The sequence below is a fragment of the Leiobunum rupestre genome, chromosome 3, assembly GCF_980474605.1.
Source record: "Leiobunum rupestre chromosome 3, qqLeiRupe1.1.hap1, whole genome shotgun sequence".
Lineage (NCBI taxonomy): Eukaryota > Metazoa > Arthropoda > Arachnida > Opiliones > Sclerosomatidae > Leiobunum > Leiobunum rupestre.
Window position 1 is genome coordinate 38,123,004 of NC_143386.1, and position 22,763 is coordinate 38,145,766.

General features: G+C 36.4%; 1 protein-coding gene and 2 non-coding genes across 3 annotated transcripts; 1 reads left to right on the plus strand and 2 right to left on the minus strand.

Annotated features, from left to right (window-relative positions):
* Positions 1-2,278: 2,278 nt before the first annotated feature.
* LOC149951692 (U1 spliceosomal RNA) lies at positions 2,279-2,441 on the minus strand. Its single transcript, XR_016480123.1, has one exon. It is a non-coding gene; the product is annotated as a U1 spliceosomal RNA (small nuclear RNA).
* Positions 2,442-4,936: 2,495 nt separating this feature from the next.
* LOC149951693 (U1 spliceosomal RNA) lies at positions 4,937-5,101 on the minus strand. The gene has a single exon (XR_016480129.1). It is a non-coding gene; the product is annotated as a U1 spliceosomal RNA (small nuclear RNA).
* A 7,700-nt stretch (positions 5,102-12,801) lies between these two features.
* On the plus strand, positions 12,802-13,203 carry LOC149951694 (uncharacterized). The gene has a single exon (XM_090169647.1). It carries the CDS (start codon positions 12,802-12,804, stop codon positions 13,201-13,203), a length of 402 nt encoding a protein of 133 aa, XP_090025773.1.
* Positions 13,204-22,763: the final 9,560 nt, after the last annotated feature.

Below are 22,763 nucleotides of genomic sequence, written 5' to 3' on the forward strand. Positions count from 1 at the left end.
GCTGAACCTCGCTACCATTTCAATATTAAACTTTAAACACGCAAATCTATATCAACAGGATTTAATTTAAATTTCTGAATTGTTAATTCTGGAAATTTCAGAAAATTAAATTTTTAGTAATAAAGAATATACGCTTACCATTTTAAAAAATGTGTTCAAAAATAATTTGTCGATTTCAATAATTATAACTCAGTAGCTGCGCGTAACATCGCGTTTGGACGTAAAAGTTGCAAATGGAGTTTAAATACCAAAATGTTTGTTAAAGTTTTACTTACGGCCATTTTTGTAGTCTTCAGTTTAAGTCTTTATAAGCCGTGATTTGTATTTGGATAAATTGTTTTTAAAGGGAATATAACCTCAGGTATTTGGTGTGGAACACCAACGCCTGCAGCTCTTGCCTTCGGCTTTAAACATGTTTGGCGCCACTGTACAGGGACATTTGAAAAATTGAAGGGGTCTTCCGTAAAGATTGCTTTGCAGGTTATATTCCCTTTAAGTATTTTTCTAGTTTGAGGCCCTTATGTGTTTAGGTATGACGTAAATTTAACAAATAGTTCTCACTATTTATTTCTAAAATCGGAATTTGTTATTCAATATAATTATAAACTTAGGATACAGCGCACGGCATTGTTTGCTAGGTGGGTTTCTGTTTTGGGGCTAAGTTTCCTTTTTGGTTTGTTAGTCGGGTGCCAGATTCTCAGTGCGGTACCCTTCAAAACGAGCCGGCATAATCATAATAAGGAGCACGGTTTAAACAATAAAACTAAATTTAAGTATAATATATCAGTAGTGACCCAGTCCAAACATCAATGAGTTGCTCACTGCTCCAAGATCCATCTTAGACGGATCTCTACAAGATGGCAGCCAATTCAAAATGGCGGAAATCAGCTAATTTAAAAAGACCCTATCTCGATCTGTGTAACGCTTATTGCGTTGCCCTAAGCACTATTCGATCGGAAAAAAGGCTTTTGTTTAACCCTATTTATAAGTTTTTATTGCATCCGCTGTACAGCGCTAACCTAACGTAAAAATATCGACACATCCAATTCTTTTGAAATATTTTGAAAATTTTTGCCATCTAGCGGCAAACAGTAAAAACAGTTTTTCTTAGGCAGAAATCGGTTTATAGATCATTTCCCTGCAGCACAAATGAGTCGTTTTAGAGTCGGGCCGACATCGAGATAATAGTAAAAACCCGTGGTCATCCTTCTGCACTATTTTAGGTCGAAATGGCCTACTCGAAAAAGGGTCGGCCAACGGTCAGTATACCAAAAACATTCGACTTTACGCCAACTTAAAAAAGGAAAGGGTACCTTATCTTATACATCATCAGGCCGTCTCAAGAAAGTCTCAACTTTTCTGAGAATATTTAAGTATGTATAGGTTTTATAAACTAATTATTGAACGCAAAATTTTATTAGGAACGCAAAAAAATTTACTACGAAATGTAAAATTAAAGTATTTATTCTTTAGTTTCATAATTTATAACTATTTAATTTGATTGTCCCAGGCATTTTGCTCCAAAACTATATTACCTAGAAATGTGAAATTTTCAGGGTGTTCACTATCGGGGAAGATCGTTGTTATTTGTACATTTCAGCAAAATCGTGACAATTTTTCGGTATTAGGTTACCTAGGCTTTTCACAACTAACAATCCTGCAAATTTGGAAGTAACCACAATTTTGTTTTAAGGTGAGATTTGCAAAATGAATGTAGTCTAGTTCATCGCAATGATCTTTATTTGTGTCGAACAGTTGGTTTATAAAAACGAACGAAATTTCAAATCTTACGATATAAAATTTCGAAGGTTAGGTGTAACTTTTTGTGGTCGTGAACAGTATTCTCCCCCCCCCCCCATTAAAATTTTCTAAATTGACACGTTGCACTCAATAATTAAAGCAATACTATTTGTTTAATATCTTTTGAAATTCTTCTATCGAGTTATGAGAAGTTTACTTCGTGGGCTGTTACCGGTTCCGGTTTGATTTTGGCGCAATATTCGTAACCGCAAATATATTTAAAGATTTAAATGGTCACGATGTTGTTTTTTATAACTGAACTCTCTAGGTGGAACTACCAAAATATGGCAACAAAAATTAAACGTGCCGGAACTGTACATGGATTTAAGAGAATCTTCGTAACATTTACTATCGAACGAATGCGCGAATGGTTACTAAGATGAACTCATACTTGTATCAAAGCAAATAGTAGTCTTGCACTCGAAACTCTAAAATGATACCTAAGTAGTGAATGTTTATCTTTAGTGTTGATAAAGTAAGGGGTCGAGCGCGTACGCAGGACCCCACTACCAGAAATTGTACGCCCCATCTAATGCAGTTTGCACAAGTGGTTAGAGTAAAAAACACCAGAGTGCAATGGTACAGCCTCATCCAAGCCCACCTCCTCTTTGATCAAGGCTGCAGCGACGCCAGGTAAGTATAACCGTCTAACGTTTCAAAATAATATTAAGTTTTTAAAAACCAACTAAAAATTGTCATGTGACCTTTTTAATATTCGATATTTGTGATACAGATGTGCATAAATATATTAAATAACTTTGTAAATGCGTAAAGCAGGTTATCAGAAAGATACTGTTGAAAACAATAACGGAAACCAATATCACGTTTCCAAAGATGGATGAGTGTATTCAATTTCGTTGCTCTTCAGGATGTGGCGATATTTTTACGTCAGGTCAGCGCACAGTGTTTCAAACCCGACTTTTTAGTGACAAAATTAAATATCAACTTAATATAATAAATAATAATCAGCTAGTTAGGCTAGTACCCAAGGCACCACCTTAGGCCTAAGTCATCGAGTGACTTTTAAAGCCTTTAATTCAGGTGGCTGGGTTACAATGCGTAGGAGGGTTGTGGCAAGCCCTGCAAGCCAACAGCTCCCTACACTAACTATTGCCGTTAGCCTCAACAAGTTTTTATGGAAGGGGAAACCGAAGAGCTCGGGGGAAAACCCTTTAAACCAGTGGGGAAAGAACTTGCAAACTCAACGCAGAAGGAGTTGTTCCGAGTTTTCACCCAGTGCCACAAGCTGGGATCGAACCCGGATCCTCTTGCTGCGAGGCGAAAGTGCTAACCACTCCGCCACCCCACCTTTTATATTTATTTTTAATTTTGTTTTAAGTTGTATCCGAAAATATAAATAATATTTCGCTACCTGCCACCAGAGGGCCAAACGTTCCCTACATGGAATTCCACTGAATTTCTTTTACAGATCATGTATAGAATTATGTTATACATAAAATTAAAGTTTGATGAAATTCAGTTGAACAGATCTTCTGTAAAATGCAATCAAAGGGCCAATTTTGACCAAAATACCGCTTTTTATAAAGGATATTATCCATGAAATACAAGATGTTGCAAAATATTTCATCACTGCCTTGTAGAACCGTTCCCATAGTATAACTTACAAAAAACCCGAGCACCATTCACATCCAAGTTTTTAAGATGTTTCAAATTTTCACACGTTTAAAAATATTTCTTGAAATAGCTAATTCATGGTGTCTCTGTACATTTTGTTTGCCTTTTCGTTACTATAAACCTACTATGAAGGAGAAACCCCTAGCTCATTCTAATATAAGTAGGATTTTGTCGTGCCTCGCTTCAAATAAGTTCGGCGCATGCGCAACTGATGTAATTTTGGAGACTTGTAATTGTGAGGTGCAACGGGTACGCTACGAAAAAGATAAATATAAATTACTGTATTATAACAAAAACTGAAAAAAACTGCTTAGAGCTCTAACCAGTTAAAGCCTTAAAGGTGCAAATATTAGTTTTAATCTAATTTTATATCTTCCTTTTTTTAGTAATGTAGTCTTCCAAATAACAAATACCTAATCATCAATTTTTCTAAAATTTGAAATAAGAAATGTCTTTGTATTTAAACTTTTAATTACTAAAACCGTTTGTGAATAATATAAAAAAAATCAAATGTTAACTTTATTTGCTACAGTATCAATAGTTTGAGATAACTTCATTGTCAGACTTATCTTAATTCAAAAAGTCATTAATAACAACTTTATAGTATAAAGTTGTTATACATATCCTGCGTACGCGGTCGACCCCTTCCCTTGATGATCCAAAAATAACCCTAAATAATCAAATCTTTTATAAATAATTGGTTGTTATGGGGTGTCAGACACTATGGTCTTAGAACCTTCTAAAGTAATATTTAAGCGGGGCTAATATGAATTTTCATGTCAATAGCGTGTAAAAAAAGGAATCATAAATAAATGTATTGTGTCCTTTTATTGTACAGGATGTTTCCGATAAGTGTGTCATGACATTAGGTGTCTTAACTTACCATAAATTCATGTATTCATAAGTGCTTCGTTTCAGAGACATGATTTTCAAAAAAATAGTCCAAATCGATACACGTACTCGTTGAAAAATAATACGCATGTTACGTAAATTCTTACAATCTTTGTACGTTTTATTAATACATACACATTAATAAATTTGAACATTTGGAAGTCCAGGTTATAGTTTAATTGGGCTGTTCCGCTTAGGCTTAAAGCGGCGCAGGGAAAAAGTTGCTTTTCGAAAGGACAGAAACGCCGCGGTGAGAGTTTATTTTCAGCTGCTCAATAATTAACACAGATCACTTTGTTTAGCGGATTATATTTCCCGAGGAAACCGAAAAATCCCCGCCTTTGATAGTGGTCGAAAGTAACAGTGACTGAGAGTGTAGCGTTGGGGGTCTCTTTCATCTTTAGTGAAAACCAGCCTTTAAGCCAACAAGATTTTGGTTCTCTTAATACGAGACATAGCTGACTCTAATTGGGTATGGATTAAAGTAAGTATTATGGCTGTCATAGCCAATCTCATATCCGAGCAGCCGTAAATACTTCGTGCCGTGTTCCCGCTTTCGCACACATTGGGGAGTACACTTGAAGAATTGATTTTGGAAATTTAATTTTAGAAGGGTCGAGCGCGAACGCAAAACCCCGCTACCAAAAATTGAGCGTGCCGCAAGTCGCATTTTGCGACAAGTGGTAAGAGTCGGTCTCACCCATGGTGCAATGGTGAGACCTTCTCCAAGCCTGTCTCCTACCAGATCGAGATCGAAGCTACGCCAAGTAAGTATGATATGCATTAATAAGAGGCTATACTACTCTTCGCCAAATCAAGCTTTAATCCCCTATGGTACTATTTCATTTCTTCATATACATCGACAGAAAGTCAAGTAATAACACGTAGATATTTCATAACTTCTCTTTGGCCTATTGTAAGGATCAAGTTGAAATAATTTTGGGGAAAATTATAAATATAAATAGGCATCCGCCTAAAGAGCAGTCCTTAATTAAAATACGGAAAATGAATTGTCGCATGAGGAGAAAGTAGAGGTCGGTAACGGTTAATCATTATCCATGTTTAAATTGATTTTTTTCGGGGAAAAAATTTAAACAAAGAAATTTTCCGGTTAATATTTCGGAAAATGATTAAAAAACATGTATTATTCGTAAAATTTGAGCTTTTTATCGAAAAAAACGTCGTTTTTCCGAATAATTTTACAAATTTATCAAAACATTAATCGGATAATACAGAAATATAAATTACTTGATCAAAACGTTTTACGAATAATTTTGAGAGCTTTATCTATTGAATAAAAGTTAACCATCCCCGACCTCTACGAGAAAGTCATAAAACATATTTTGTATACCTTAGTATTAATTTACTAAAATGTACAGTTAAAATTGCAACGCCATTGCTAAGTACAGTTAAAATTGCAAAGCCTGTGTTTAGTAAAGTTAAAAATGCAAAGCCAGTGTTTAGTAGACTTAAAACTGCAACGCCAGTGCTTAGTACAATTAAAATCGCAAAGCCATTGCTTAGTACAGTTAAAATCGCAAAGCCATTGCTTAGTACAGTTAAAATCGCAAAGCCAGTGCATGGTACAGTTAAAATCGCAAAGCCAGTGCTTAATTCGGTTAAAATAAGTACGCCCCTGCTTAGAACAGTTTAAATTTCGTCATACTATAATTGATATCGTAGTGTTGGTTAAAATAATTGAGCTAAGATGCAAAGATGCTCCACGGTTTCGATTTTCCCATTAATTTAGCTGGAGCAGAGCAGTGCATGTAATGCCCAAATATTAATTCCTGGAAGAAATTGTTCTTTCGTTAAGTTTCTCAGCCATAATTATCCCTCTTATGCTCTTTCCTTTAAGTTTCTTTTAAAATACCTTTCGTCGCGAACGAATGTTGGCCCTTTCTCTGACGATTGTTATATTCGCAATATGCGTTCAGCGAAGGTGACCCCAGTTACTGTAGCAGCTAGGAACAACAAACACAAGGAGAACGCAGCTAGCCTTTAAACACTCTAACGCAGTGTTGTGAACAAATTTCATTGGACGAGCCTTTTCGCTGAGCTTCTTACGGAAAGGGGGGAAGACAATTTCCAATTCTTCTCCTTCCGACGGCAGCAGGCGCTAAAGCGTCTAACCAATTAAAACTGTACACAAAAAAGTGACCGACTTTTGACGGGTTGCGTTCTCCTTGTGTGGGCTGCTCTGTTTGTTGCTACTAGGTGGCAGAGTGGTCCCCAAATTGGTTTAGAAGACTAGTGCGCATATTTTCATTTCCCGACCCCGTCTTTGTCCTTGCCCGGTAGATTGACCCATCGCTCTCCCCCTTTTCTTTTCGTGCTTTATCATAAGCAACCCGTTCCCAAATGTTATTTCTCTTAAGTTCCTTAGCTTCATTATTCGTCCTGAATTCTTATTCCAAGAATTGAGAATTGCCATTAATCCAGTTATGTATAAAATAAATCACCGGTATCGATTCTTTGATGTTAGAAAGAATTTTTGTTGTATTACTTTTAAATATGGAATGTGTCAAAGTTAAAGTTGTTAATTTTGGTCTCTGAACTTTGTGCTTGGTGTGCGAGATTTTACAACTTCCAGTGAAAGTGTCCTGACCTCAGACCCGGGAGGGGTCATTAAGAACTATTGGGCAATTCAAATATAGACGCCAAAAAGGTATTGGTTCCAAGTGACACTATATCTAACCCGGATGAAATAGGTCACGTGCCTCTGTGATTTAAACCAGAATACATTATTTTTTGTGGACATCTTCTCTCAGTCCTAGTGAGACTGAAAAAGATACGAAGAAATCTCCGGTTCTTTCGTTAAAGCTTCCAATATTCACAATGTGCGGTTCTCGATAACGTAATCCTAAGAACCTCACCTCCGTTGTGAGGTTCACTTAAGTATCGTTTTAATGGTTGTCATTTGAAGGCGATTCGTCGCTATTTCCACACTAACCACAAACTATGGTTTACTGTGCGTCAAGAATTTTCTTCAACTGGTACTAAGGTACCAGAAACTTTCAATGACCCTCGGGCGTAGAACATTGGTAATATTTTTCTTGTAATTGACCTTCTAGTCAATAGACCTTTCCATAAAATGTTCGTTACGGTAAGAGGGGGAAGGAAAACTGTTTTTGCAAGGATTATTTAGATCAACGTTATATATATATTACTCCTTGTTTTTACCCTCACTTGACTCTTGAACTCGGTATGTCGTCTGCTACCGAGTGTAAGTATTTACAAAACACGGCGGATTAAAATTAATCCAAGTGATATTGTTTAATTTGTTATATCAAATGTTTAAAGTATACAAGTATTTCGTTTACTTAACTAGTCATAAGAGAAGATGATTTAAATATTTAAACTAACGAAAAATTTAGTACGGTTTTGAATTATGATAATGTTTAACAGTTTATAGCCTCGTGAACTAAGGCTTAACATTTCATTGACAGTCACAGTAGACAGTAGCTAGTGTATCAGGTTAAGATTGTTGGTTATCACAAAATACAAACTAATAAATATCTAGGTTTTAATAATACTTTCACAGAGTTGATATGGGTATTGCGATAATAATTAATTTAAAAAGTATCGAAAATAAAATAAAATCAGTTTAAACTCCGATGTCACTAAGCCTGAGTTCCGTGTTAAATGTTTGGGGAAATCTTACCGGAAAATGCAAAAAGTACAACCAACTTATTGTTTAGTTTTAGCGAAATTGGTGGTGTGTGACGTAGAAAAAACAGTGAAAGTACATAGGAATATTTTATGGAAAGGCCTATTTTGAAACCTATGGATTATTTAATGTTTTGATATGCCTTTGGCATTAAAAGTTTTGTTTAGTTTTGACACAGGCCGGGACAAACATCAACTTGTTGCTCATTTTAAATAAGTCTACTCATTTTCCGTAGCAATGAAGGCCCTGGCACATGCATTGGACACTGCTGAGATGCAGAGTACATAAAATTTACGAGAGTGAAGAGTTAAGCGCGAACGCTGAACCTCGCTACCAAAAATTACGCGTTTCAACTATCACATTTTGCTATAGTTGATAGCAAGCAACCTCATCCTAACCCACCTCCTTCCGGATCAAAGCTGCACCAAAACAAGGTAAGTGTGTTCGATATTACGATCTTTACAATATTTAACTTTAAACACGCCAATCTTAATGAACAGAATTTAATTTAAATTTCTGAATTGTTATTTCGGGAAATTTCAAAAAATTGAATTCTAAGTAATATAGAATATAAAATTCCCATTTTAAAGAATTTGTTGAAAAATCATTTGTCAATTTCAATAATTATAACTCGAGAACTTCATTTGCAGTAGCTGCGCGTAACATCACGTTTGTACGTAAAAGTTAGAAATGCAAAGGAAAAAACCATAAGTATGTTTTACTGTGGACCATTTTGGTAGACTTTAGATTAATTCATTAAGCCGTGGTTTGGGTTTGAATTAATTGTTTTTATGCATTTTTCTAGTTTGAGGCCCTTATGTGTTTAGGTATGACGTTAATTTAACAAATAGTTCTCACTATTTATTTTGACAATCTGAATTTCTTATGCAATATAATTATAAACTTATTATAAAGCGCACGGCATTGTTTGCAATGTGGGTTTCTGTTTTTGGGGTTAAGTTCCTCTTTTAGGTGCCAGGGTAAAAGGATGGTTTAAGAAATGAGCCAAATATCAGTAAGTATCTCACTAAGTAGTGGCGTCGCTAGGCTTATTTAGGTAGCGCTTGAGCCACCTGTAATATTTCAGAAGCGCCACCTTAAATTTCCTTTAAACGCCTCCTAAAATGAAGCTATTGCTTCTTCTAAAATTTCCGAAAAATTCTAGTAAAACTATTAAAAGTCTGTCCCACTTCGCTCTTGAGTTTTTCAAATGTGTCGTTATATACCTTTATTTCTATGCAAACGGAAATTATTAATTTTTCGCTATACCGGTTTACCCGGTGAGAGTAAATATTGAGAACCACATAAAACAGGGCGTACCGAAGAGGATCGCTTTTGAGGGAGGATTCTAGGATTGCGCCAACTCCATCTTAATTTTGGCGAAATCTTGGAATTTTTCTTGAAAAGAGTTGTTCCAAAAAAGGTTCGTCGAAAACTAAACTTGAGGGCTTATGGCTAAAGTGCCCCAAAACTTCAACCCCTGGCGACCCCACTGTCGCTAACCCCAATAGTGACAGTTGCGCGAGTGTTCGGGACAAATAGAAACTTATTAACGGGTTCAATGTACTTTTACATTTATCCTCCTCTTTTTCCAAAGCACATGCACATTATATTTAATTTTTGTTGTTGTTTAAAACGCGTTCCTTATTATGGTTATTCCGGCTCGTTTTGAAGGGGTTGTACATGGTCCAGGAATTCTCAATGAAATCTTGAATCTTGAATCTATGGACTAGATAGCCTGCATGTCTCGACATTTTCAATCAGCCCAAGTGATCAGAAAATAACAACGTTTTTGTGCAGTGGGTTTGTAACAAAAACCCCATTTCCGCGATCTGACTCATGGACTATTACAACTGCTCAAAATTAAAAGGGGAAAAAGCGAAATCCTCAACGAATTTAAAGCCATTACAAATAATTGGAATTACTCGTACAAAACGTCTTCTACACTGTTAAAAAAAATTGTTCTTATTTGAACAAATCGCCGTTCAGAAGGTTGTCCCTGTAACAGAACGCTATTTTGTTCTAATATGAACAAAAAATATTCGTTCGATAAAAAACGATGGTTGATGGTTCAATATTGAACTTAGATGTTCTATATTGCACAAACCTTCTTTGTTCAAATTAGAACGTTTAGTCGTTCGCGGTGGAACACTTTGTCGTTCGCCGTGGGTCATTTTCTCGTTCGCCGCGGAATGCTTTATCGTTATTGCTTTCTAAATTATAGCTCATGTCTCCTGCCTGCAGTACATCATGCTAAATTAATGAAAATCACCTAACCTAACCCATTGCCCACCGAATAGGAAAACCAGGCCTATAACTAGATTATTTGAATTTAGTTCCAACCTCAAGTTTCCTCAACTAAAACCTTCTTATTAAGCTTAAAATATCTACCACGTCAGTGTTATGCGTAAAGTATATAAAACCTTTTTCATAACGCAAAAGATTTTAGATTATATTATCAGCCTGAGGGAAGAGAACTGGTAAACAAGGTGTAAGAATTTATTTGTATGCTGAAAACGTCAAACCAAATTGCAGTATATTACGAAATATTTTCTGTAAATTTTAATTCTGGAACTTGGGCAATTACATTTCCGAACGAATTTCGTCTACCTTGCCAATCAAATAAAAATAAACTTAAAAAAACGGTGCGTGTCCTATAAATTTGGACCTTTCACAACCCTTTTTCGTTTTCCACTTCGTTAGGACACGGAGGTTATTTATATCGTTATTTGTGTGAAGTTTCTTTTCAATAGGTGGGGTAGTTTCTGAGAAACAGCGTTACAGACCTAACGCCATTTGAGTCGCTAGTGAAGGAGCTACGCTCTAACAATGAAATTGAATCTTCGGTAAATTTCCAAACACCCTGTACATACAACTACAAAAACAACTTCATTACAACATGTTCTTATTCACCCTGTAAATAAATAACTACGAGTAATAGTTTAATCAACCAGTACACCAACTTAAAACAACATAATAATGTACGAAAAAACTACCTATAACAAAGCGCACTTAAAACCACTCATATCTTACTATATGGATACGTCTTTGTTACTTTTGGCCATACGAAGTTTTTCGCAAAATAGTGTCTCACTTATTTGATACTTTTGGCCTTACGACATTTTCTGCAAAATAGTGTCACACTTATTTATTACTTTCGGTCATACGTTGAAAGTTTCACTCTTATATGTTAGTACATGTACATCAGTGGCGCCGCCAGGATTTTTTCCCACGTAGGCACTACAATTTGGGGCCCCCTCTTGCCCACCAATTTTTAGTATATTTACTTACACCATAAGTAACATAATAACCACAAGTATGACACTACCTATTTACCTAATGCAGTTTTTTAATAATGGTCTGTTTCGCCATTGACAACGTAAATTATTACGTGACTAAAGACTTATAACTCTCGGCGAATTTCTCTTAGTCTTTGGAAATCGCTGAGTGATACAGCCAAGGCCCATTAAAAATTGAAATGCTTTCAAAAATGTAAATAACGCTTACTTTGTGAGAAAATATGTATGCATTATTATATCAGAAGATAAAAATAACAATTATAAACATTAAACATTAGCTAGTTATTTTCGCTGGTATGAATAACCATCTGAAACTATACTACTACTATATAACTAACAAAGTTACTTTGTCAACTTCTATACAGGGTGATTCAATCGTCAGGACAGAAATTTATGGTGGTTGTAGGTGATGAGCTGAGAAGTATACAGGTTTTTGTCGCGTTTCTCTGCGACGAGTTTAAAGAGCGCTAGAGGGCTTAAAGTTTGACCTACTACCCCCTGGAAGTTGGCTGCTGTAAGCACGAACCCACGAAGCAGGAAAAAAACTATTTCAGGGCTAATATCACGCCCCTGAAATAGTTTTTTTCCTGCTTCGTGGGTGCGTGCTTACGGCAGCTTACTTCCAGGGGGTAGTAGACTGTTAACAAATTTCTTAGAGAAAGTGAGTCACCCTTTTTTTCTTTGAAAAATACACTACATGTCTACATCTCTGCCAGGGACGGTCATTTCAAAATAGTCGTCAAAATATAGCGAAGAGCAGCGCCGGCCCTTGGGTAGAGGAAGCGGAGCGGTCGCTCGAGGCGCCAGGTGGAAAGGAGCGCCAAAATGCCAATTGCGAAAAACAATTCCGAGCGAAAAATGTATGTGAAAGCGTCGACCAAAAGGCGCCGAAAGACGATCTCACTCTACCCTGATCAAGGTCTAGGGTCGGTGCTGATAGCTTGTTGTTTTGTTTATTTTTCTCTGTCGCACCTGTGCGATTTCGTGTTTCGTCGGGGAACGATCTCCTAGCTATTGGAACGAATCTATTCTATTGTGTAGTTTACAAGCCTTCCTCCAGAGGGCGAAAGAGCATTCGTTCTTATTTGAACGAAATAAAATATCTTGAACACACCGTTCTCTGTTACATACCTTTAGAACGCTATCGTTCATTTTTGAACAGACTGTTCTAAGTTGAACGTCTTCTGAACGAATTTTTTTAACAGTGTAACATTAAATAATCACGCGAAATTCGGACCAAATAGATCTTCGAGCCAAAAAGAAATTAAAGGGAATTCATAAACGTCGTACGCAAAAATTTTGCATACGACGAATTTTGCGGACGACGAAAAATATTGCATACAACGCGAATTCATATAACAAAAAATGCGTTCTGCAAATTTTTACTTTAATAAAAAACCGGAAATCGTATTTGACCAATCAGAAGAGAGGCTGTAGCAGACGATCCAAGTTCGGTTAAAAGCGGGCGGCGGGCTTTGTTTTTAGTAACGCGTTTTTCCCTTAAAAATGTCATCCGATGAGGAAACAGAAACACGACAACAAAATTGGCATCAAAAAGAGTTGGCAGTACTAATAAGAATCTTGGAAAGTAGAAAAGAACTAGTGAGAGGGGAACTAAAACCAAATGGAAAATATGAGACTAATTGGGATTTAAAAGAAGCTTGGGCAGAAGTAGGCCTAATAATAACCGCTGAAGGTTTGGGAGTTAAAAGAACTGGAAATAATACTAGAAACAAATGGAATGATCTGAAGACAAGAACAAAAAAGAAAGCTCAGCTTGTCAGTCAGGATCGAATCCAAACAGGTGGAGGAAAATCAAAGGCCAAGCCACTAACTGAGCTTGAAAATAAAGTATTAGATCTTATGGGAAAAGATTCAGTATTTGGAATAAAAGGAGTACAGGTATAAATAAAGCTTGAGTTTTGGGAAAAAATTTACATTTCTCTACTTTCTTCGGTTATGCCTAAATAAATTTTCTGTTAATTGTTTGCGAAGTTCAAAACCCATCCTAGTAGGTTGAGCATCACTAGCTCCTTCAGGCGGAACCCGCTCATTTTCATCATCTGTATCATGATCATCATCAGTATTATCAAAAGATTCTGGGTCAGCTTCATCATCAGGAAGGGGTAATTTTAGAGCAATATTGTTCAACATAGCACCTATTGTGACCATTTGGCAAACCTTCTCCGGCTGAGAAATCAAACTTCCACCAGGATCATCCAATGCACGAAAACGACTTTTCAAAACTCCAATAGAATTTTCAACAGTCACAAGAGCTTTACGAAGGCGCTTATTAAAATATTGCTCTTTCGCGTTATTTGGTTTTAAAAAAGGCACAAGAAGCCATGGTTCTAAAGGATACCCGCTATCACCTAGAAATCGGGCATTTTTGTCAATCTCACCAGTTTGTAGACCGTTTCTAACACCATAATAACGCCACACTGTTAAAAATAAAGGTTTTAATTTAGACCTCTAAAGTGGTTAAAACATTTTCCAATATTAAAGACCATTCAGGGTTTTATCATAGAACATATTTAAACCTTCTGCTCACCAAATTCAGTCCTTTCGTGGAGTGTTTAAGTACTTATTTTACACTCTTTTATCCATTTTACTTCATAAACAGTAAGAAGTTAATCCTTTTTAACTTTATTTTCAGTCCTTTATAGGCCTTATTTAATAAATTTTTTTTATAATTCAATATATATTAGGCTGGTTTTCGCTCGGGGGAAATAGTCGAAGGAGCGTCCCTGAAATCGTTGAACGAAGGGAGTTGATCACGTTAAGAATCATTTGATACTTTCAGATTTTGTTATATACATTGCAAAAATTCATTAGTTCCGCTATTCAGGTTATCATAGTTTGACGCCTTAATCAATATCGCCTATATTTAAAATCTGTTATCAAATTTTTAAAGACTTAACCTTATTTAAATATTCCAGGTGATTGGAATTTCTTCGCATTAAGTTATTTAAAAGAAAATATTAAAAAAGAAATAATGTAGTATTCAAATACTAGTCTCAAAATTGATCCATATCATTTTTTTATCCGTTTAAGGGAATTAAATGGGTATTCAAAAGTACTAAATGTTAGAACATCATTTTTTATACCTTTACCACCAGGACTGGAAAAGGTTTATTCTTAGGGCTCGTTCCCTTTCAAGACGCCAAAAGGTATTGTATTCAACATGAAAGAGTAAAATGGGTCTAAAATAATTGATTAGACCCTTTTTAGTAACCAAATGGTTTGAAATAAATTAAAAGTCCAATTTTGGTCGTTTTATAAACCTTTATTTTTAACAGTGCATATCATAGAATCATGACACGAACCTGGCCACATGGCAACAATGTCTTCAACAACACGATTGGCATCTACTATCTAAAAAGAGTTATATTTCGAAAAGCTAAAATTTAATTAAATAACCGTTTTTCAATTCTAATTTACCACTTGAACGTTTATGGAATATTTTCCTTTACAATTCCGATAAAAATTGGAATTTTCTACATTTGGCTTCAAAATATTAATGTGAGTGCCATCGATAATTCCAACAACACCTGGAAATCTTTTCTTTCCTAAATTAAAAATAAATAAAATAGCCAGAAATTCTGGCTATTTTATTTATTTTTAATTTAGATTATTACTCGAAGATCTATTTGATCCGAGTTTCGCGTTTTTTGCTCGAAGACCTATTGGTACGAGTTATTAGTAAGTTTTTTTAATTTCCTCAAATTTGTTTAGGATTTAGCTATATTATCCCTTTTAATTATGGACTAATCTACTTTTTCGCGTATTTTATCATGAATAATTTTGGAATTCACTTCTTATCAAGTTCCAAAAATTTAATAAAATTAAACTTGCCTGGGTTTCAACAGATAGAGCCATGTTTCTCTTTGTTGGGTGTTCTAACGAAATTCTAAGCATATCACATATCTCTAAAATTTCATTTCTTGGTAAACGATAACACTTAATAAAAATATGATCAGGAAATTCCAAAGGATTCGTTCTATCACGGAAAACACGTTTACGTTTAAGATTAGGGATCTCTGCGCAGGTCAAAACTTCAAGCCACTCCATTTTTAAAAAGAACAAAAAAGGAAAAACTTAAACAAAACTTTATCTCTCTGACTGACACACTCCCTTCATCTAGCAGCGGTATTTTCGGACTTGCAGATGGTCGTTTTTTGCGTTTTGCAGATGTCAAACGTTTATGAATTCAAACTTGCGGTCGCTTGCAATTTGTTTTCGTACGACGCCTATTTTTTAACATTAGCGTCGTACGCAAATTATTTGCGTACAACGTTTATGAATTCCCCCATTAAACGTTAGTAAAATAGCCTAACTTTTGAATAAAATATCGCCAAGCGCGTGACTAATTCTACAAAACCCGTGCGATTAAATCAAAATATTACGCGCGGCGCTCGTATTCAATAGTTTGAAAACTTCTAGTTCGGGAGTCAAGTTCAATATCCTTCTATGACAGTAGTAAGTTTCAGACTCCACTCTAAACCCGTGACGTCAGGGGTTGGAAAATTATGCTCGTGCTCTGAAAGTACAAATTTTCTGGATTTCGGGGGGCGAAAAAAGTCAGTTTCGAACTCAAAAATATAAAATCTTAGCGGCGGAATTTTAATTTGTAAGTTACTTATTTCGAAATAAGATATTCAGCGCTTTAAATAGAACCTTCATTCATAGAGAAATATGTCGTTTGGATTCGTGAAAATACCACTTTAAATTAAGGAAAATGAACTGTCTAGTTTGGAGGAAGTATTAATCTATAGAAAATGTATTTATTGGTGATTTTGCAAGGATTTAGCTGTCATACAAGATTAAAGTTAGGGCTTCTTTCCCCGTACAGTTGCATCGCCAGTATTAATCTTGACTAACAGGTTCAACAGTTTTTTGAAAGGTTTTTTCATTTGCGGGCTGGAGGAAATGCTTATAAATTAATACCACTGTATCAAATCGCGGGTGGTTTTTCAAATGTAAAAATTGTTTCGCCAGTGCTTAATACAGTTAAATTTGCGTCATATCATAATTGATTGATTGATCAGGCTTAAGGTGGTGCCTTGGGTATAGCCTAGCTGATAACTCATATTATTATTATTATTATGTCGTTGTATAAATTCAAATGTTTTAGCGAAGATGCTAAGAAACTCGACGGTTTTTTATGTACTAACATGTCATATACATTTTAATTTATGAGAGTGAAGGGTTGAACGCGTACGGAGAACCCCGCTACCATAAATTGGACGTCCCAACTACTTCTATTTACAGTAGTTCTTAAAAGTCAACTCTTCCTCGGTGCAGTGGAAGTTGTCGCATGCTAGCCCACCTCCTTACTGATCAAGACTGCAGCGACGTAGTATATGCTTAATAACGCCATAATTAAAACATTCAACTATAAGCAAGCAAATCCTAATGAACCAGATTTATTTACAATTTATGAGTTATTATTTTTGGTAATTTCCGAAAAAGTAATAAAGAACATTAACGTACCATTTTAAAGAATTTGTTCGAAAAACATTAGTTGGTTTCAATAATTTTACCTCTAAAGCTTGATTTGCAGTAGCTCCTCGTAGCAACGCTTTTGGACGAAAAAGTTACATATGGAGAGGAGAAAAACATACCTAAATCCATAAGTATGTTAAAGTTTTACTGTCGGCCATTTTGGTAGACTTCAGATTAAGTCATTAAGCTGTGATTTCGGTTTGGATTAATTGTTTTTAAATATTTATCTAGTTTGAAATGCTTATGCTTTTAGGTATGACGTTACTTTAATTTAGAATATTACTGGACCACTTTAAAGAATGTGTTCGAAGAACATTTGTCGATTTCAATAATTATAACTCTTACGTCGTTAGTACAGTTAAAATGTACCACAGGCGCTTAGTTCAGTTACATACGCTACGCTTGTGCTTAGTTCAGATAAATACGCGACTCTTGTGCTTAGTTCAGTTAAATACGCTACTCTTGTGCTTAGTACAGTTAAATTGCACAACAAGCGCTTAGTTCAGTTAAATACGCTGCGCTGGTGCTTAGTTCAGATAAATACGCTACGCTTGTGCTTACTTCAGTTAAATACGTTGCGCTTGTCCTTAGTTCAGTTGAATACGCTACGCTTGTGCTTACTTCAGTTAAATACGCTACGCTTGTCCTTAGTTCAGTTGAATACGCTACGCTTGTGCTTAGTTCAGTTAATTACTCTACGCTTGTGCTTAGTTCAGTTAAATACGCTACGATTCTGCTTAGTGTAGTTAAATACGCTACTTTTGTGCTTAGTTCAGATAAATACGCAACGCTTGTGCTTACTTCAGTTAAATACGCTACGCTTCTGCTTAGTTTAGTTAAATACGCTACGCTTGTGCTCAGTTCAGATAAATACGCAACGCTTGTGCTTACTTCAGTTAAATACGCTACAATTCTGCTTAGTTTAGTTAAATACGCTACGCTTGTACTCAGTTCAGAAAAATACGCTACGCTGGTGCTTACTTCAGTTAAATACGCTACGCTTCTGCTTAGTGTAGTTAAATACGCTACTTTTGTGCTTAGTTCAGATAAATACGCAACGCTTGTGCTTACTTCAGTTAAATACGCTACGCTTCTGCTTAGTTTAGTTAAATACGCTACGCTTGTGCTCAGTTCAGAAAAATACGCTACGCTGGTTCTTACTTCAGTTAAATACCCTACGCTTCTGCTTAGTGTAGTTAAATACGCTACTTTTGTGCTTAGTTCAGATAAATACGCAACGCTTGTGCTTACTTCAGTTAAATACGCTACAATTCTGCTTAGTTTAGTTAAATACGCTACGCTTGTGCTCAGTTCAGAAAAATACGCTACGCTGGTGCTTACTTCAGTTAAATACGCTACGCTTCTGCTTAGTGTAGTTAAATACGCTACTTTTGTGCTTAGTTCAGATAAATACGCAACGCTTGTGCTTACTTCAGTTAAATACGCTACGCTTCTGCTTAGTTTAGTTAAATACGCTACGCTTGTGCTTACTTCAGTTAAATACGCCACGCTTATGCTTACTTCAGTTAAATACGCTACGCTTCTGCTTAGTGTAGTTAAATACGCTACTTTTGTGCTTAGTTCATATAAATACGCAACGCTTGTGCTTACTTCAGTCAAATACGCTACGCTTCTGCTTAGTTTAGTTAAATACGCTACGCTTGTGCTTAGTTCAGATAAAAACGCTACGCTGGTGCTTACTTCAGTTAAATACCCTACGCTTGTGCTTAGTGCAGTTAAATTCACTATGCCACTGCTTAGTATAGTTGAAGTTGGTACATTCCTGCTAAATTAAGTTAAAATTGGTACGCCAGTGCTTAGTACAGTGATAATTGCAACGCCAGTGCTCAGTACAGTTAAAATTGGTATGCCCTGCTTAGTACAGTTAAAATTAGTACGCCCTGCTGAGTACAGTTAAAATTCGTACGCCCTGTTTAGTACAGTTAAAATTCCTACGCCAGTGTTTAGTTCTGTTAAAATTGCGTCATACGGCACTCATACCGGCCCTTAATGGGTCGGAGTGTGCAATAAATGGTGGCTTTACCGGGGAGTCGGGGTCCGGCTCTTGTAACCCATAAGGGCGGTGGCACACTGGGAGATGTTAGCTTCGATCAAATGGTTATATCTCCACCTCCGACTTCGGTCAGGTTTGGGCTGGTTACTGTGCTTCGGCGCAGGTTAACGGAGAGGGCAAACTGGCCGCCTCGGCGGATTGGGTAGCCTGCTGTGGGGCGGCGGGCCTCCATATGCGGGCACGGCGGTCCTGTTTCCCGGCCTTTTGGAACCACACCGGGATCTCTGGTACCAGATGTGCCGGGTTACTTGGACTGCTGTGTGTTTGTCGTTCCCCTTTAGCAGCTGTCTCCAAAGGGTTTGACTCTTTACTTTCATAGGTAGGGTGTCGGCTGGAGTTGCTACAGCATCCGCTCTTAATCCCACTGCTGTGTGCGAAGTGGGGATTGGTCCACCCATTGCTGCACCTTCTGCTGGGTTGAGTGGCTTGCGTCAAAGGTGCGACCATCAGTAGTAGGGTTCTGCTACCCATGCTGGATTTGTCACCTGTCCGGGCTAGGGGGACGCTGGCGTAGGGCACTATGATGATAGGCCTCCGGTGGTATGGTCTCTGTTACTAGGTACACCGGGCTATAAATTCTGACACACTGGGTTGAGTGGCTTGTGTCAAAGGAGTCCACTGTTCCTCGGTTAAGTGGAAGCTTTACTACGTAATTCGATCGTTCCAATATCATACTTAAAACGCGCTAATCTAAATGAACATGATATAATTTAAGTTTCTTTAAAATCGAATTTAAAATAATATTGTATAAACAAAAACCAGTTTTGTTAACTGGAAAAACTGGGTTTATTCTTGTTAATCTTACTGCTAAGAAAGGTCAGATATGAAATGAGACTTAGATTTTGTGTTTTTACAAAATACTATGAAACATACTCGTTGCCAAAATACACCTATAAAAAGCTCTTACAAGGAGAGTACCCGAGGTGTTTATTGCCGATTTAGTTCAAAGTCGGCCGTAATGTAGACCTATATGAGATATGAAATTTCCCAAAAGGAAACGTTGCACTACAAATTCGATTTGCCATGGCAACCGAAAATGTTTTGACCACTTACAACCAAAATAAGATTGTTTCCTTATTTTACCCAAAATTTGTTACAAATTTAACCTAAAAATATTTCAATTTACCCAAAATTGATGAAATTTACCTAAATGTGGTCCAAATTACACATTTCGTGATTTTCAAAATTTTTAAAATTTTTCGTAGCTAGGACCCTGTGAAACCGAGAAAATACCATGCTTTTTTAAATGGAGATTTTATTGTTTTAAGTGATCAAAAACATTTTCGGTTGCCATAGCAAATCGAATAGGTAGTGCAACGTTTCCTTTTAGGAAATTTCATATTTCATATAGGTCTACATTACGCCCGACATTGAACAAAATTGGCAATAAACACCTCGGGTACTCACCTTGTTAGCGTGAAGCGATTGTGTGTTAAACAACTTTTACTTAAAATTTAATGACTTTTTATTTAGCTTATTTCAATCAGAGAACTCGGATATCTGTTTTCGAAAGCAGCGGCTTACTAGAAATTAAATCCTTCCGAAGCAAAATACGTAATATTCCCAATACCCGTCGATGTTGTTTACATATTATCGTGAAATATGGCAATCGAACAATTTGGGTTAAATAACTTTTCCTTAAAATTCAATGACTTTGGAGTTAGTTTCAAAAAGTAAAATACCTGATCAGTGTCCGTGTCTTTGATACGTATAATTTGTGCCTCGTAGCACAGTGCTCTCTTCCTATGAATAGGCCGTTTTCTAAAATATCATTGGCTTTCTTGTTTTGATGTTGCTGCTCTGTCACGAGTGATGTATCGAAGACGTTTTTCAAAGAAAAGCCCTGGATATAAGGGTAATTTCGACGAGACACCCTGTTTTTTAAGAATAAACTGAATTGAATGTCTACGTATATCGTGACGAATGAGCTACATAAAAACCAGTTCAGCAAGCGTAGCTTATTTTATGAAAAGACCTATGGTATTTATCCTTCGAAGATATACTGAGAAATTTTATTGAAATGTTCACACTTCAAATCCAGGGGATGATAACTTCCTGTAATTCCGCAGCTTTGAGTGTACTGAAATTATTACGTAACTGATAACGTATTTAGCACAGCCCCATTCTTGCTAATCACCTGTGCCATCTATAACGCGACCTAGTGGACAGTACCTAGTATAGTCTCTAGTGGTGAGAATTAAACAAGGGAGAGCGACTGAGAGATGAATCTATCCCACACGAAGGAGTTTTCCCTCCTCCTGGATGCATATATTAACCCAACCTACGGACATCGTTTCCAGTGAAATCGTACCTAGTATATATCGATTTGAATTCGCCGTAAAACATTTTCGGTTTGGACACTTTAAAAATTTAGTAATATCTTGCCGTTAAATGTAATTCGTCATCAGTCCTACCGTATCCAACACGTACAAAAATCTCGTATTTCCCGAGAAAATCTCAAAATATGTCGTATTTTAAGAGGTAAAAATTGCTGGCAAGCAACAATTTTATATTTATCATATCTTTCTAAATAATAAATTGCGGTTAAAACTTTTTGGATTACTGTAATCCTTGACAATAATACACCTTAAAAAAATAATCAAAAACCACCCTTGACAAATAATGCACCTTAAAAAATAAACAAAAACCAAAAGTACCTATTGTTAAAAATAGCCTTAAAATCTTCCGAACTTGCGGAACTACGCGAAGACCCGGTATCGGTCATGGTTAGCGGAAAATGAATACGATTTGTGAAATGCTTCTTTGCTATCTGTATAGTAGCCCACCGTCATTTTAATGCTTTAATAAAAGCTTGGTTTCGGTCACCGTCATTTTAATATCTAGACCCCACGTCTACTACAACAGCATATTTCGCGTATATTGTGGTCCTACTGGCGCCATTACCACTCCCAATAAAGAAAGGCCGATTTCCGAAAGGGCAAAAACGGCGCGCTCTCTTCGCCGCGGAGTGAATTCTACGCCCCGAACCGTTCGGTTCGTACATCTTTAAAATTAGTAGAACTTTAAAATTAATTATTTGCGGCTAATAATTTTTGCACCATTAGGTTCCCCTCAATAAGTAAGTTAGTAAGGTGCAACTAAAAAGTGGAAAACATGTGGCGGGGCTATTGTTCCAAATAGCCACTATGTAAAAAAACGGAAAACGTTAAAAAGATGACCCTAAAATACATTCCTTGGGTAATCTAAGTTAACTTAATTCTTGCTAATTCAGGAATTCAAACATTTTTCAATTGATACATTAAAAACATGTATACATTTAATCCTGCCAAATGAAGGTTAAGTTAGTCAAAGGAACTTCGAATCGGCAGCTTTGTTGGAATTCTTGGGCACTGAATACCAATTTTGTTGAGCAATGTATTAATATTTGCGGTACTTTGCAGTACGCCGCTAGGTGGCGAGAAGAAAGGTTATTTTCTTTATTTTCCTCTCATATAATCCACGATCGAAAGTGTATTTGATTTAGACGTGTACATTAATTCCAAAGATTGAACTTCCAAATACGCTGCACAAACTTCCAATTACAAATAAAGACACATGGCGAAAGGGAGATCATTTTCCGAACGCGAAATAGTAGCACGCTGGTCCCAAACTTAGCGGAGAAATTCTGTGAAACAGTTTGGGCGGTATCTGAAAGACAGAATTTGTGTTCAATAATAAAATCATAGTCGCCATTCAACGAGATAACGAGAGAGATAGAGTTAAGCGGCGTTCAGACCAGCCAGTTGGGCAAAACTCGGAGTGAAATGGAGCGAGTGATTTTCCAGTCACACTTTTCTCACTCCACTACATAATAAAAGACTCCACTCGTGAGTGGAGTATTCACATTTCATAACTCGCTGAGTAAGCTCGCGAAAAAAGAGTGAAGGTA